We start from the raw sequence: 17613 nt of genomic DNA on the forward strand, positions 1-17613 counted from the left end.
AAATTTTTCTATACATATGTGTTGCAGTAAACCTCCAACCCCAATAAGCTTGTATAAAAACTACACAACCCAGTTAATAAACTCATAAGCTATAAGCCTAGATGGGGCAGACCCACCACTACACTAATCTACTCCCCCAACTCTGAGATTCCTTGCAACTTGTGGCTTCTCCAGGCCATGTGGTTCTGCTCTATCTCTCTTCCTTCTCTTCTTCCTCAGTCCTTCCCCTCCCTTCCTCCATTTTCTATGACCTCTACCCCCAAATTTCCCTTCTACTGCCCAATCAAGGCTCTAGTCTTTATTTGACCAGTTAGAATGGGGAGAAGGTTCACATGAAATCACCTGAGTATGTGATCCATTCCTTGTCAGGGCAGCCCCTCTTGAGGAAGCAGAATTAACATCAGAATACAAAAAGCCCCACAGAGTAACCCACAACATATCTGTAGCATGTTAGTCTAAACTTGAGTTCATATTCTCCAACTTAAATCTATTATCACATAAATCATTTGATCTTGTAGGCTTTCTGTTTGCAACTTAACAGCAAGAAATCAGCCTTGAGCTAGAAAGATGGTTACTTCCGTCTTCCAGAGTGCCTGGGTTTTCCCTAGCATCCATGCAGCTTATAACTAACTATAGTTGCTAGAGCCAATGAGTTCTAGCCTCTGTGGGGACCAGGAATGGACATATCATACAGACACACATGCAGCCAAAGCACTCATGAATTTAAACTATTTTCAAAACAAAAAAGTCAACCTTTCGCTATCTGTTATTAATTTAATTTTTTTTTTTTTTGGTTCTTTTTTTCGGAGCTGGGGACCGAACCCAGGGCCTTGCGCTTCCTAGGCAAGCGCTCTACCACTGAGCTAAATCCCCAACCCCTCATTAATTTAATTTTAAATATACATTTTATTTCAGTCTGCTTGGGCTGTCGTAACAAAATGCCTTGGATTGACTGGGTTTAAGACAAAAGAAAACAGATTTATTTTCTTCCATTTCCAAAGCTAGATGTCTAAGAGTAGGTTTCCCAAAGGACTTCATTTCATGTCTTCATCTCCTATTGACCATTTATATAATCTTTGGGGGGAAATGTCTTTTCAAGTCTTTGTTCCTTTGTGATCATGTTCTTTCTGAATTCTTGAGCTTTAAGAGCTCTCTGTATGCTGCAACCGTTGGTTAATCTACTCTAAATTCCCCCCGGCTGCCGTACAGCCTCTTCTAGCTACTCTCCCAATGTTGTGGATTCGCTAATGAAAGACATACACACATAGCCTTTAATTTTAATGTCTTAAACCACATGATCCCAACCTCCTCTCAGCTAGCACACTCTCCCCTCCACTATCCCTAAATTATTACTTACTAAAATGTATATTCCATCCTGGCTGCTTTCGACCCAGGCCTGCAGCCCTCCTGGGCCACGATCCCCAAATCTTACATGTTGGCAGTGTTTCTTGTCTCTTTATCCTACACTTCTCAGGCTGTCACCTTCTCCTTTCCTGGCAATGGCCTTTCTATTCCTCAAGTACCTTGCCAGAGAACCTCAAAGTCCCGTCTCTGTCTCCCTGCCCAGCCATTGGTCATCAGCAACTTTATTTACCAATTAGAGACAACTGGGGGCAGGGACCCACAGTGTCTTATATGCAGAAGTGTAAATTCCCATAAAGTTTGGGAACCCATATATAAACATTAAATGTAATCTACAATATCTATATATTCTGAACATTTAATATCATACTGGATGCGATTTTTGCATATATTTTCGTTCATATGCGGATTGACTTTTTACTTGTTGATAGTGTCCTTTGGCACACAAGAGCTTTTTTTTTTTTTATTAATTTGAGTATTTCTTATTTACATTTCGAGTGTTATTAACTTTCCCGGTTTCCGGGCAAACATCCCCCTAGCCCCTCCCCCTCCCCTTCTTACGGGTGTTCCCCTCCCCATCCTCCCCCCATTGCCGCCCTCCCCCCAACAATCTCGTTCACTGGGGGTTCAGTCTTAGCAGGACCAAGGGCTTCCCCTTCCACTGGTGATCTTACTAGGATATTCATTGCTACCTATGAGGTCAGAGTCCAGGGTCAGTCCATGTATAGTCTTTAGGTATGGCTTAGTCCCTGGAAGCTCTGGTTGCTTGGCATTGTTGTTCATAAGGGCACACAAGAGCTTTTAACTTTGATGAAAGGTATTTATCCTGCTATTGATTGCCACATCAATTTCTCATCTTTTCTTTATTTATGTAAATATGAGTGTATGACGTGTTTGTACAGGTGCCCATGAAGGCCAAAAGGGTGTACAGGAGCAGAGAAGAATTCAAGGTCAAATTCTGGAGACCTTCAGCATTTGTGAGGGGAGATAATGAGGAAGCATTGTCTTCAAGAATGCTTCAGATGGGGTTGGGGATTTAGCTCAGTGGTAGAGCGCTTGCCTAGCAAGCGCAAGGCCCTGGGTTCGGTCCCCAGCTCTGAAAAAGAGAGAAAAAAAAAATGCTTCGGATGGGAAGCCCACCCCAGTGTGCCGGATACGGACAGACAGACATTTTTTTTTAAAGTTATGGCCATTAAGCTTGCTCAGCGCATATCATTTCTTTGCTCCCAAGCCTGAATAACCTGGGTTCAATCCCTGGGACCTAGGTGAAGGTAGGAGAAAAGTAACTCCTAACCATAACCTTTGGCTATGAAAACAATAAAAGAGAAACCTTATTTTTATTTTTTTCAGAATTCCATGGTACTAACCAAGCAGATGAACACCCTGGGACAGTATCCTGTCATATACACACTTGAGAAGGGGCTGAAGTACGACCCAGGTCCCTTAACTCCAGACGGGTATTTAATCTTTTTAATTCATCTTTAATTTAAAAAAACAGAAGCTTTGAAAGAGATTTGAAAATATTAGTAGACTTTTATGAAGTGCATCTGACATGTGATTTCCAAGGGAAAAAATTCTTTTCACAATACAGAAAAAAAATTGTTTTCTGTGATAATTCCAACTGATGGATCAACTCAGAAAATACCAATCACATTCTTGGATGATTGTTTCACTGTGTGGTTAAAAGCCTAACCCTCATTAGGCTCTAAAAGCCTCATTCGGGGGGACCATATCCCTAAACAATCCCTGCTTAGCCATGAAAGCAGGCTGCTGTGGTGGGCAAGATGTAGTGGTTATGGCCTCCACCAGTGCTCATTGGCACACCCACACGCCTACCCACAAACTGGAACCTTGGAGGTCACATGTTCACTGTGGAAGGTATAATACAGTTACTTACTGTCTTCAACAAGGGAACAGACATGTTCTGATAGAGATAGTAACATGTTAACTGTGGAAGGTATGACACAGTTGCTGTCTTCAACAAGGGAACAGACATGTTCTGATAGAGGTGAGCCCATGCTACTGTGCATCAGCAATGCCACTGGCTGCAGGCTGCAGAAGAGGGGAATGAGGTGTGGCCGATAGTGGAGTTAGCAGGAGAGCCTGGTGAGGGCATGTATACAAGAGCCTTCAAACTGGGACTTAAGAGAACAGACAAATTCTAAGAGATGCAGAAAACTGTCATGAACAGAAAGAATAAGAAGCACCACTAAAAGGTAATCTTCAGAACATTAATAAGCCGGGACTCAAACAAGCGCAAGCCCCTGGGTTCGGTCCTCAGCTCCCGGGGGGGGGGGGGGGAGACCAAACTGAAGGCCTTCTCTGATGTAGCAGAAGGATGGGAAGGTTATGAGAACATGTTCCTTTCCTGTTTTTAACAAGCTTTGTTGAAGATAACTTACATGCCTTATAACCCCACCCTTTTACGCTGTAGTTTAAACTAATTCAATGTGTACATTGATACTTTGTGAATTTCATATGTTCACACTTGCCCATCAGTGTCACCACTGTTACACAAGCATGGGACATTGTTAATCATTTTAAAGTTGATAGGCATGTTGGTTATTTTCTTCTTCGGTTCTGTTAAGGATAATGCTGCTGGGGGCATACATATGCAGATTTTCAAGTGACAACAAGTTTTGTCTCTCCTTGGTACATATCAAGAAGTAAGATTGGAGACACAGGATACCTCCACATTTGATTTTTGAGGACTGGTGAAATTTCATGGTTGTAAAATCACTGCACCATTCAGATCTCCCTCAGCAGTTTATCAAGTTCCCCATTTTTCTACACCCATTGCCTAACAGTTGTCATGATTTGTCTTAGATACAGAAGCACTCATTGGTTGTAGCTAACAAATGGACCTGCCACCCAAAAAGGGCAATGGATGATATATAAAGCTATATGGGTTTTTTTTTAAAAATTGGATATTTTTTCATTTACATTTCAAATGTTATTCTATATCTCAGTTTCCAGTCCATAAGGCCCCTAGCCAAACCCCCATCCCCTTCTTCTATGAAGGTGTTCACCCTCCCCCTTTCCCCCTTCCCGCCCTGACATTCTCCTACACTGGGGAGTCCAGCCATGGCAAAACCAAGGGCTTCTCCTCCCATTGGTGCCCAACAAGGCCATCCTCTGCTACATATGTGGCTAGAGCTCTGGGTCAGTCCCGGTACAGTTATTGGGTGGTGGTTTAGCTCCTGGAAGCTCTGGTTGGTTGGCATTGTTGTTCTTATGGGCTTGCAAACCCCTTCAGCTCCTTCAAATCTTTCTCTAGCTCCTGCAATAGGGACCCTGTTCTCACTTCAGTGGTTTGCTGCTAGCATTCGTCCCTGTATTTGTCACGCTCTGGCTGAGCCTCTCAGGAGACGGCTATATCAGGCTCCGGTCAGCACGCACTTCTTGGTTTCATCAATATTGTCTAGTTTTGGTGGCTGTATATAAATGGGCTGGATCTCCAGGTGGGGCAGGCTCTGAATGGCCATTCCTTCAGTCTCTGCTCCAAACTTTGTCTCCATATCTCTTCCTATGGATATTTTAATTCTCACTTTTAAGAAGGACTGAAGTCTCCGTACTTTGGTCTTCCTTCTTCTTGAGCTTCATGTGGTCTGTGGATTGTATCTTGGGTAATTTGAGCTTTTGGACTAATATCCACTCATCACTGAGTGCATACCGTGTGTTTTTTTTTTCTTTTTTCTTTTTTCTTTTTTTTTTTTTATTTTGTGATTGGGTTACCTAACTCAGGTTGATATTTTCTAGTTCAATCCATTTGCCTATGAATTTCATGAAGTCATTGTTTTTGATAGCTGAGTAGTACTCCATTCTGTAGATAGATGTACCACATTTTCTGTATTCATTTCTCTGTTGAAGGGCATCTGGGTTCTTTCCAGCTTCTGGCTATTATAAATAAGGCTGCTATGAACATAGTGGAGCTTGTGTCCTTGTTATATATTGGAGCATCTTTTGGGTATATGGCCAGGAGTGGTATACCTGGATTGTCAGATAATACTATATCCAATTTTCTGAAGAACCTCCAGACTGATTTCCAGAATGGTTGTACCGGTCTGCAATCCCACCAACAATGGAGGAGTGTTCCTCTTTCTCCACATCCTCGCCAGCATCTGTTGTCACCTGAGGTTTTGATCTTAGCTATTCTGACTGGTGTGAGGTGGAATCTCAGGGTTGTTTTGATTTGCATTTTCCTGATGACTAAGGATATTGAACATTTCTTTAGGTACTTCTCAATCATTCGATATTCCTCACTTGAAAATTCTTTGTTTAGCTCTATACCCTACTTTTAAAAGGATTATTTTGTTCTCTGGAGTCTAACTTTGTGAGTTCTTCGTATATTTTGGATATTAGCCCTCTATCAGATGGAGGATTGGTAAAGATCTTTCCTCAATCCATTGGGTGCTGTTTGTCCTAACCACAGTGTCCTTTGCCTTACAGATGCTTTGCAGTTTTATGAGGTCCCATTTGTTAATGCTTGATCTTAGAGCATAAGCCATTGGTGTTCTGTTCAGGAAATTTTCCCCAGTGCCCATGTGTTCGAGGCTCTTCCCCAATTTTTCTTATATTAGTTTGAGTGTATCTGGTTTGATGTGGAGGTCCTTGACCCACTTGGACTTGAGCTGTGTACAGGGCTATAGGAACGGGTCGATTTGCATTCTTCTACATGCTGACCTCCAGTTGAACCAGCACCATTTGTTGAAAATGATGTCTTTTTTCCATTGGATATTTTTAGCTCCTTTGTAAAAAAAAAAAACAAAAAACAAACAAAAAAAAAAAAAACAAAAAAAACCCAAAAAAACAAAAAAACAAAAACAAGTGACCATAGGTATGTGGGTTCATTTCTGGGTCTTCAATTCTATTCCACTGATCTACCTGCCTGTCTCTGTACCAATATCTTACAGTTTTTATCACTATTGCTCTGTAATACAGCTTGAGGTCAGAGATGGTGTTTCCCCTAGAAGTTCTTTTATTTTTGAGGATGATTTTTGCTACCTTGGGGTTTTTGTTATTCCAGATGAATTTGCAAATTGTTCTGTCTAACTCTATGAGGAATTGAGTTGGAATTTTGATGGGGATTGCATTGAATCTGTAGATTGCTTTTGGCAAAATGGCCATTGTTTTTTGGTGTTGTTGTTTTTGGTTTTTTTTGTTTTTTTTTTTTGTTTTTTTTTTGTTTTTTTTGTTTTTTTTGTTTTTGAAGCTGAGGACCAAACCCAGGGCCTTGCGCTTGCTAGGCAAGCGTTCTACCACTGACCTAAATCCCCAACCCCCAAAATGGCCATTTTTAATGTATTAATCCTACCAATCCATGATCATGGAGACCTTTCCATCTTCCGAGATCTTCTTCAGTTTCTTTCTTCAGAGACTTGAAGTTCTTGTCATACAGATATTTCACTTGCTTGATTAGAGTCACACCGTGGTATTTTATGTTTTCTGTGACTATTGTGAAGAGTATCATTTCCATAATTTCTTTCTCAGCCTGTTTATACTTTGAGAAGAGGAAGGCTACTGATTTGTTTGAGTTAAGTTTATACCCAGCCACTTTCCTCAAGTTGTCTATCAGGCTTAGGAGTTCTCTGTTAGAACTTTTGAGGTCACTTAAGTATACCATCATATCTTCTGCAAATAGTGATACTTTGACTTCTTCCTTTCCAATTTGTCTCCCTTTTGACCTCCTTTCACTGTCTGATTGCTCTGGCTAGGATTTCGAGCCCTATATTGAATAAGAAGGGAGAGAGTGGGCAGCCTTGTCTATCTAGTTCCTGATTTTAGTGGAATTGCTTCAAGTTTCTTTCCATTGAGTTTAATGTAGGCTACTGGTTTGCTGTATACTGCTTTTACTATGTTTCGGTATGGGCCTTGAATTCCTGATCTTTCCAAGACTTTTAACATGTAGGGGTGTTGAAATTTTTCAAATGCTTTCTCAGCATCTAATGAGATTAGCATGTGGGTATTTTTTTCTTTGAATTTGTTTACATAGTGGATTACATTGATAGATTTTCGTATATTGAACCATACCTGAATCCCTGAGATGAAGCCTACTGGATCGTGATGGATGATCATTTTGATGTGTTTTTGGATTCGGTTTGTAAGAATTTTGTTGAGTATTTTTGTGTCGATATTCATAAGGGAAGTTGGTCTGAAGTTCTCTTTCTTTGTAGGGTCTTTGTCTGGTTTAGGTTTAAGTGTAATTGTGGCTTCATAGAAGGAATTTGGTAGTGCTCCTTCTGTTTCTATTTTGTGGAATAATTTGGACAGTACTGGTTTGAGGTCTTCTGTGAAGGTCTGATAGAATTCTGCCCTGAACCCATCTGGTCCTGGGCTTTTTTTTGGTTGGGAGACTGTTAATAACTGCTTCTATTCTTTAGGAGATATGGGACTATCTAGATGGTTTATTTGATCCTCATTTAACTTTGGTACCTGGTATCTGTCTAGAAAATTGTCCATTTCATCCAGATTTTCCAGATTTGTTGAATATAGGCTTTTGTAGTAGGATCTGATGATTTTTTTTAATTTCCTCAAATTCTGTTATGTCTTCCTTTTCATTTCTGCTTTTGTTAATTTGGACACACTCTCTGTGACCTCTGGTCAGTGTGGCTAAGGGTTTATCTATCTTGTTGATTTTCTCAAAGAACCAGCTCCTGGTTTTGTTGATTCTTTGTATAGTTCTTTTTGTTTCTTCTTGGTTGATTTCAGCCCTGAGTTTGATTATTTCCTGCCATCTACTCCTCTTGGGTGTATTTGCTTCTTTTTGTTCTAGAACTTTTAGGTGTGCTGTCAAGCTGCTAATGTATGCTTTCTCTGGTTTCTTTTTTTTTTTTTTTTTTTTTTGGTTTTTTTTTTCGGAGCTGGGGACCGAACCCAGGGCCTTGTGCTTCCTAGGTAAGCGCTCTACCACTGAGCTAAATCCCCAACCCCTCTCTCCAGTTTCTTTTTGGAGGCACTCAGAGCTATGAGTTTTCCTCTTAGCACTGCCTTTATTGTGTCCTATAAGTTTGAGTATGTTGTGCCTTCATTATCATTAAATTCTAAAAAGTCTTTAGTTTCTTTATTTCTTCCTTGACCAAATTATCGCTGAGTAGAGCGTTGTTCAACTTCCATGTGTATATGGGCTTTCTGTCATTTTTGTTTTTATTGAAGTCCAGCCTTAGTCTGTGGTGATCTGATAAGATACATGGGATTATTTCAATCTTCTTGTATCTGTTGAGGCCTGTTTTGTGACCGATTATATGGTCAATTTTGGAGAAGGTACCATGAAGTGCTGAGAAGAAGGTATATCCTTTTGTTTTAGGATGAAATGTTCTATAGATACCAATTAAATCCATTTGGTTCATGACTTCTGTTAATCTAGTTCTCTGTTTAGTTTCTGTTTCCATGATCTTACTCCTTGATACATGTGAAGTGTCCTTCCTTATCTTTTTTGATAACTTTTGGTTGAAAGTCGATTTTAGATATTAGAATGGCTACTCCAGCTTGTTTCTTAGGACCATTTGTTTGGAAAATTGTTTTCCAGCCTTTTACTCTGAGGTAGTGTCTGTCTTTGTCACTGAGGTGTGTTTCCTGTAGGCAGCAAAATGCTGGGTCTTGTTTATATATCTAGTCTGTTAGTCTATGTCTTTTTATTGGGGAATTGAGTCCATTGATGTTAAGAGATATTAAAGAATAGTAATTGTTGTTCCTGTTTTTTTTGTTGTTAGAGGTGGTATTATGTTTAGTGTCTCTCTTCCTTTGGTTTTGTTGCAAGCAGATTATTTTTGTGCTTTTTCTAGGGTTTCCTCCTTGTATTAGAGTTTTCCATTTATTATCCTTTGTAGGACTGGATTTCTAGAAAGATACTGTGTAAATTTGGCTTTGTCATGGAATATCTTGGTTTCTCCATCTTTGTTATTTGAGAGTTTTGCTGGATATAGCAGCCTGGACTGAACTTTGTGTTCTCTTAGCATCTGTATGACATCTGTCCAGGATCTTCTGGCTTTCATAGTCTCTGGTTGAGAAATCTGGTGTAATTCTGGTTGGTCTGCCTTTATCTTACTTGACAATTTTTCCTTACTGCTTTTAATATTCTTTCTTTGTTTTATGTGTTTGGTGTTTTGACTACTATGTGACCAGATGAGTTTCGTTTCTGGTCCAATCTATTTGGAGTTCTGTAGACTTCTTGTATGTTTATGTGCATCTCTTTCTTTAGATTAGGGAAGTTTCCTTCTATAATTTTATTGAAGATATTTACTGGCCTTTTAAGTTGGGAATCTTTTCTCTTTTCTATACTTACTATCCTTAGGTTTGATCTTCTCAATGTGTCCTGGATTTCCTGGATATTTTGGGTTAGGAGCTTTTGTGTTTTTCATTATCTTTGACTATCATGTCAATGTTTTCTATGGTATCTTCTGCCCCTGAGATTCTCTCTTCTATCTCTTGTGTTGGTAAGGCTCATGTCTATGACTCCTGATCTCTTTCCTAGGTTTTCTATCTCCAGGGTTGTCTCCCTTTGTGATTTCTGTATTGTTTCTATTTTCATTTTTAAATCCTGCATGATTTTGTTCAATTCCTTTACCTATTTGGTTTAAGGGATTTTTGTGTTTCCTCTTTAATGGCTTCCACTTGTTTCCCTGTGTTGTCCTGTATTTCTTTAAGGGAGTTATTTATGTCCTTCTTAAAGTCCTCTATCATCATCATCATCATGAGATATGATTTTAAATCCACATCTTACCTTTCCAGTGTGTTTGGATAGCTAATATTTGCTTTGGTGGGGGAACTGGGCTCTGATGATGGCAAGTAGTCTTGGTTTCTGTTGCTTAGGTTCCTGTGCTTACCTCTCGCCATGTTAGCTTGTCTTGCTGTCTCTGACAGTGGCTTAACCCTCCTGTAAGTGTGTGTGTCAGCACTCCTGTAGACCTGTTTTCTTACAACTGGATCTGGGTACAGAGAACTATGGGACCAGTGCAGCTGTAAGTGCAGGCAGAAATCTTTCCCAGATTGCTCTTGGGTTTATGAGTCCAGAGGCCTGCAGGCGGATGGCTCAGAACAGAAGAGTTGGTCTTACTGTTCTCAGGTGTGTCAGCACTCCTGGTGACTGGCTTTCAGCTCTGGGCCCAGACAGAAACCAGTTCTTGCCCTGACTGTTCCTAGCTTCCTGTGTCCAGAGAGAACTAGGTGGGTTCCTCTTGGGCCAGGAATCTGAGCAGAAGTTGAGGTCTCCCCTGAGCTTTCTGGAATGTCCACACTTCTGAGAGTCCAGCTCTGTCCCCCGTGGGATTTTGGTACAAAGTGCTGTGGGACCAGTTCAGCTCTGGGCACAGGCAGAAATCCGAAGGGTTCTGTCCCAGACAGCTCCTGGGTTTGTGTGTCTTGAGGCCTGCAGGCAGGTCACTTGGAGCAGAAGAGTTGGTCTTCCCTCTGCTCTCCAGTGTGTCAGCGCTCATGGTGACTCATAAAACTATATGTTAAGAGGATTATACAACTGTTCATTTGTGGTTAGAGAGACACCCTGAAGAATAAAGCATATCAAAAGTCAATATTATTTTCCTCTTTCATTGTGAATAATGTAATATGGAGCCAAAGCAACTCATGCTGATAAAAGCTTAAACTTTTTTTTTTTTAAAGCATAAGCTCTGAAATAAATCAGAGAACGGATGCATCAGGGTGCCCACTCCTGTTTTTTCTCTCTCTCATTTTTCTTCTCCTCAGAACCTGGATCATTCATCTACCAATGACCTCAGATGATATAATCAAACAGATAAGAGGTAACAAAGTGTCTTTCCAGGACTGCTTCATTGCATCCCTCCAGTTCCTGCTGACATTTCCCATGAACGTCATTTCTGATCCTCCTGAATATGAGCCACTCAGCCTGCCAGCTGGAAGTCCGTTGCTGGCCAGCTGGCACACCTGCATCCCCACATTTGTCCTCTTGGCCACTGAACATGAGACCTTCCAAACGAACAATTCCTTTCAAACCTGGACGAAAGTAAGAGCCCCTCCAGGTGTCCTGACTGAAGCTCAAAGGCACAGTCTGAGGGATGTGATCCTATTGGACCAAAGAATTCTGTTTCTCGTAGAAGGTACCATTTACCTAAAAACAAAGGATTCATTTAAAATAATAGATGAAAACAATGGTATTGCTGGAACTGGAATCCTTGGCTTTTCAAAAAGAAGATGGTGTCAGATTAGGTATTTATACAAGGTCAGTGAAAGATGATCTATGTGAGTATGTACATTCCCAACATATAATGAGATATATTACTCTACTCTTTATTCAGGAATATATCAGGGATCCATTAAGCAGCACTTTGCATGGTTATTATTGCTCCCAGACAAGTACTAACTCTCTTAGCTTTTAAGATCGGACGAGATTCAGCATTTTCAAGTTTCTATGGTACTATAGGCACAGTATTTTATCTAAAGATATAAACAGCTGTATCTCTTCAGTCCAAGTTTTCTGATGTCTTTTAGCAGTAAAGATACACGACCAGTGACAGAGTAAAATCGATTCTATATGGCATTATGCAGAGCAAACAATGCAGTCACGTTGTGGGGACAAAAGCTCCCCTGTGTGTTCTCCACTATTCCCCCTGTGCTTTCAAAGTCAATCAAATCATTACAATAGTATGGATCGTATACACCACAGCATTTTTATTACAACACATTAAAAATATTGCACAAAGATTTAAATGTTTTGTAACTACATTGTTGAGCTTCTAAGGAAATGTGCCTTAGCAAAAACAAGCCTCTAATTGAATGTTATAAAGTCTGTGGTAGCCAAGATGACCAGGACCGAGCTGAATAGTGTGTGACAATTCTAGTTGCCTTAAATCCTGGCTAGCTGGGCAAGGGGTTGCTCCTGCAGATGGTAGCCATGGTGGGGCAGAGTTTTCTTACAATATTCTCTGATGTCCTAAAGACCCTGGGTGCTCACTATCAGCCACCTCATAAACACTCATAAAACATCTTAGAACTTCACAGCATGGAGCCCACCAAACTGTTCCACTGCACCCTGCTTGGCTTCGCCAACTACACGGATGCTTTGGGACATAAGCCTCTGTTTGACTTATGTCTTGACTAAATTTGTTCCTTCAATAAGACCAGCATCAAAGGACACACCACTACTTGACCCCTAACCCTGAACCCAACTGTTGCTACGACAAGAGAAATTCTGAGAGGAGAAGAAAAAAAAAAAAAAACTGTCGCAAAGGACTGGCCCAGAGGAAGATCAGCGGATTAGCTATCCTCAGTGTTGGCCTCCAGAGGAAGATCAGCGGATTAGATATCCTCAGTGTTGGCCTCCAGAGGAAGATCAGCGGATTAGCGATCCTCAGTGTTGGCCTCCAGAGGAAGATCAGAGGATTAGATATCCTCAGTGTTGGCCTCCAGAGGAAGATCAGAGGATTAGCGATCCTCAGTGTTGGCCTCCAGAGGAAGATCAGAGGATTAGCGATCCTCAGTGTTGGCCTCCAGAGGAAGATCAGAGGATTAGCGATCCTCAGTGTTGGCCTCCAGAGGAAGATCAGAGGATTAGCGATCCTCAGTGTTGGCCTCCAGAGGAAGATCAGAGGATTAGCGATCCTCAGTGTTGGCCTCCAGAGGAAGATCAGCGGATTAGCGATCCTCAGTGTTGGCCTCCAGAGGAAGATCAGCGGATTAGCGATCCTCAGTGTTGGCCTCCAGAGCAAGATCAGCGGATTAGCGATCCTCAGTGTTGGCCTCCAGAGCAAGATCAGCGGATTAGATATCCTCAGTGTTGGCCTCCAGAGGAAGATCAGCGGATTAGCGATCCTCAGTGTTGGCCTCCAGAGGAAGATCAGCGGATTAGCGATCCTCAGTGTTGGCCTCCAGAGGAAGATCAGCGGATTAGATATCCTCAGTGTTAGCCTCCAGAGGAAGATCAGAGGATTAGCGATCCTCAGCGTTGGCCTCCAGAGGAAGATCAGCGGATTAGCTATCCTCAGTGTTGGCCTCCAGAGGAAGATCAGCGGATTAGCGATCCTCAGTGTTGGCCTCCAGAGGAAGATCAGAGGATTAGCGATCCTCAGTGTTGGCCTCCAGAGGAAGATCAGCGGATTAGATATCCTCAGTGTTGGCCTCCAGAGGAAGATCAGAGGATTAGATATCCTCAGTGTTGGCCTCCAGAGGAAGATCAGAGGATTAGCGATCCTCAGTGTTGGCCTCCAGAGGAAGATCAGAGGATTAGGGATCCTCAGTGTTGGCCTCCAGAGGAAGATCAGCGGATTAGCGATCCTCAGTGTTGGCCTCCAGAGGAAGATCAGCGGATTAGCGATCCTCAGTGTTGGCCTCCAGAGGAAGATCAGAGGATTAGCGATCCTCAGTGTTGGCCTCCAGAGGAAGATCAGCGGATTAGCGATCCTCAGTGTTGGCCTCCAGAGGAAGATCAGCGGATTAGCTATCCTCAGTGTTGGCCTCCAGAGGAAGATCAGAGGATTAGCGATCCTCAGTGTTGGCCTCCAGAGGAAGATCAGCGGATTAGCGATCCTCAGTGTTGGCCTCCAGAGGAAGATCAGCGGATTAGCGATCCTCAGTGTTGGCCTCCAGAGGAAGATCAGCGGATTAGCGATCCTCAGTGTTGGCCTCCAGAGGAAGATCAGCGGATTAGCGATCCTCAGTGTTGGCCTCCAGAGGAAGATCAGCGGATTAGATATCCTCAGTGTTGGCCTCCAGAGGAAGATCAGCGGATTAGCGATCCTCAGTGTTGGCCTCCAGAGGAAGATCAGCGGATTAGCGATCCTCAGTGTTGGCCTCCAGAGGAAGATCAGCGGATTAGCGATCCTCAGTGTTGGCCTCCAGAGGAAGATCAGCAGATTAGCGATCCTCAGTGTTGACCTCCAGAGGAAGATCAGCGGATTAGCGATCCTCAGTGTTGGCCTCCAGAGGAAGATCAGCGGATTAGCGATCCTCAGTGTTGGCCTCCAGAGGAAGATCAGAGGATTAGATATCCTCAGTGTTGGCCTCCAGAGGAAGATCAGAGGATTAGCGATCCTCAGTGTTGGCCTCCAGAGGAAGATCAGAGGATTAGCGATCCTCAGTGTTGGCCTCCAGAGGAAGATCAGCGGATTAGCGATCCTCAGTGTTGGCCTCCAGAGGAAGATCAGCGGATTAGCGATCCTCAGTGTTGGCCTCCAGAGGAAGATCAGCGGATTAGCGATCCTCAGTGTTGGCCTCCAGAGGAAGATCAGCGGATTAGCGATCCTCAGTGTTGGCCTCCAGAGGAAGATCAGAGGATTAGCGATCCTCAGTGTTGGCCTCCAGAGGAAGATCAGAGGATTAGCGATCCTCAGTGTTGGCCTCCAGAGGAAGATCAGCGGATTAGCGATCCTCAGTGTTGGCCTCCAGAGGAAGATCAGCGGATTAGCGATCCTCAGTGTTGGCCTCCAGAGGAAGATCAGCAGATTAGCGATCCTCAGTGTTGACCTCCAGAGGAAGATCAGAGGATTAGCGATCCTCAGTGTTGGCCTCCAGAGGAAGATCAGCGGATTAGCGATCCTCAGTGTTGGCCTCCAGAGGAAGATCAGCGGATTAGCGATCCTCAGTGTTGGCCTCCAGAGGAAGATCAGCAGATTAGCGATCCTCAGTGTTGACCTCCAGAGGAAGATCAGAGGATTAGCGATCCTCAGTGTTGGCCTCCAGAGGAAGATCAGCGGATTAGATATCCTCAGTGTTGGCCTCCAGAGGAAGATCAGCGGATTAGCGATCCTCAGTGTTGGCCTCCAGAGGAAGATCAGCGGATTAGCGATCCTCAGTGTTGGCCTCCAGAGGAAGATCAGCGGATTAGTGATCCTCAGTGTTGGCCTCCAGAGGAAGATCAGCGGATTAGATATCCTCAGTGTTGGCCTCCAGAGGAAGATCAGCGGATTAGCGATCCTCAGTGTTGGCCTCCAGAGGAAGATCAGCGGATTAGCGATCCTCAGTGTTGGCCTCCAGAGGAAGATCAGCAGATTAGCGATCCTCAGTGTTGACCTCCAGAGGAAGATCAGAGGATTAGCGATCCTCAGTGTTGGCCTCCAGAGTAAGATCAGCGGATTAGATATCCTCAGTGTTGGCCTCCAGAGGAAGATCAGCGGATTAGATATCCTCAGTGTTGGCCTCCAGAGGAAGATCAGAGGATTAGCGATCCTCAGTGTTGGCCTCCAGAGGAAGATCAGAGGATTAGCGATCCTCAGTGTTGGCCTCCAGAGGAAGATCAGCGGATTAGCGATCCTCAGTGTTGGCCTCCAAAGGAAGATCAGCGGATTAGCGATCCTCAGTGTTGGCCTCCAGAGGAAGATCAGCGGATTAGATATCCTCAGTGTTGGCCTCCAGAGGAAGATCAGCGGATTAGCGATCCTCAGTGTTGGCCTCCAGATACCAGGTGGCAAAAGAAGAATCTGGAACAAACTTTTGACATAATAACCTTCAAAGAGATCCTAATGTGTTGTTGAAATATTTAGTCCCAATCCCGGGTTTCTACCCCGCCTTTGCTCATTCACTTCCTGGAAAAAAGACACAACCTTCATATTTACAATGAACCTTAAACAGCATAAGAGCCAGGCAGATATCTACCCTCTATATTGTTAGAACCTACTTTCCTATCAATAACCCTGAGTTATTACTGTGTTTCTTCTGGGCTTCTCTTGCCTCCAATTGACCAGCTCTCATGCTCATGGGTTTTTGTTGTTGTTGTTGTTGTTGTTGTTGTTGTTGTTGTTGTTGTTGTTGTTTTGGACTCTTACCACCTTCTTCTCCTCATGGTTCTCCTCTGACCTCAAGCCTAGGAATCCTAAACCCCACCTGTCTTAGTTAGGGTTTTACTGCTGTGAACAGACATCATGACCAAGGCAACTCTCATAAGGACAACATTTAATTGGGGCTGGCTTACAGGTTCAGAGGTTCAGTCCATTATCATCAAGGCAGAGACATGGCAGCATCCAGGCAGGCATGGGCAGAAGGAGGTGAGAATTCTACACCTTCATCTGAAGGTTGCTATTGGAAGACTAACTTCCAGACAGCTAGGATGAGGGTCTTAAAGCCTAAGCCCACAGTGACACACCCACTCCAACAAGGCCACACCTATAAATAGTGCCACTCCCTGGGCCAAGAATTTTCAAACCATGACACCACCTATGTCTATTCTGCCCAGGTATTAGCTGTTGACATCTTTATTTACCAATCAGAAATAACATGGGGACAAGGTCATATAGCTTTACTTCAGTATCCGCACAGACTCTAGGTCCTGGGGGCCTGCACTTAGCATCATAATACACAAACCAAACCTCAATACCAACTCATTCAAACCTATGTCAGCCTTTTACTCCAAAAAAAGAGAAAGGTCTGAAGAGTTGACTTAGCAGTTAAGAGCACTGGCTGTTCTCTTCTGGAGGACCTGAGTTCAATTCTCTGCATCCATGTTGTAGCTCAGCACCACCTATAACTCCAGCCCCAAGGGATGAAACACCCTCTTCTGACATACTTAGGTACCAGGCATGCACATGGTACACAGACATATGTTTATGCAAAACACTCACACACATGATGTAATTTTATTCTTAAAAATAAAAGAAATATTTATTAGAAGTGTTTTACTTGGGACCTTATAAATAGCAGCCAGCTCACAGTATTGTAGGAATTTGAATTTATAGTAGCTGTGTGAGTTACTCACATGAGATCTGAAAAGAAAAGTCTGAGTTAAGTAATTATCTTTATCAGGCTGGCCTCTGGGGGTCACCTTTTTTGTTAATTGACAGTGAAGGTCCAGCCTAACAGTAGGCAGTACCAATTTCTAGGTTTAGGCCCTGGACTGTTTTATGTGTAGAGAGGGCTGAGCCCAGGAGAACATGCATTGACTCTCACCATTCTTGACTGTGGATGTGGCCCTGGTTCCGGCTCCTGCTTAGGCGTCCCTGCAATGATGGATTATCACCTGGAATCTTGATCTAAAAAACAAGCCCTTTTCCCTTGAAGTTACTTTGGTTAGAGTTTTTGGTCACATAAACTGGGGAGACACGTTTCTGAATTAGAAAGAAACAGATGTCCCAAATCAAACATTTCTGTCCCAATATGAGAAAAGTAGCTGAGGGCTGAGAAGGGATTCCATAGTATTGTCTTTCTTCTCTTACATATCAATGTAGATTCTAAAAACTTGTGATTATGAAATATTTATAGCAGGATTTTTTCATAGTGGTTACACTTTCCACCAATCTTTGACATATTCAGTCTTTCAACATTCCAATGCTCAGAGGGTAGAGAGTGCCATTTCAC

At 42.8% G+C, this 17613-nt stretch overlaps 1 protein-coding gene across 25 annotated transcripts in view; it reads left to right on the forward strand.

Moving 5' to 3' along the window:
* Catspere (catsper channel auxiliary subunit epsilon) overlaps positions 1-17613 on the forward strand; it is a 155390-nt gene that overhangs the window by 63297 nt on the left and 74480 nt on the right. For 21 of the 25 annotated variants that reach the window (XR_010057299.1, XR_005492667.2, XM_039091441.2 and 18 more), the window contains 2 exons: positions 2713-2819; positions 11059-11551. Coding sequence is in view for 22 of the 25 variants with exons in the window: in XM_039091441.2 (XP_038947369.1) it covers positions 2713-2819; positions 11059-11551 (600 nt within the window). In the remaining 3 variants the exon portion in view is untranslated. Of the gene's footprint in view, positions 1-2712; positions 2820-11058; positions 11552-17613 lie in introns of those variants that run through there. The other 4 variants (XM_063272764.1, XM_039091457.2, XM_039091460.2 and 1 more) reach the window with 2 other exon arrangements.

Source organism: Rattus norvegicus, chromosome 13, assembly GCF_036323735.1.
Source record: "Rattus norvegicus strain BN/NHsdMcwi chromosome 13, GRCr8, whole genome shotgun sequence".
In the NCBI taxonomy this organism is placed as follows: domain Eukaryota; kingdom Metazoa; phylum Chordata; class Mammalia; order Rodentia; family Muridae; genus Rattus; species Rattus norvegicus.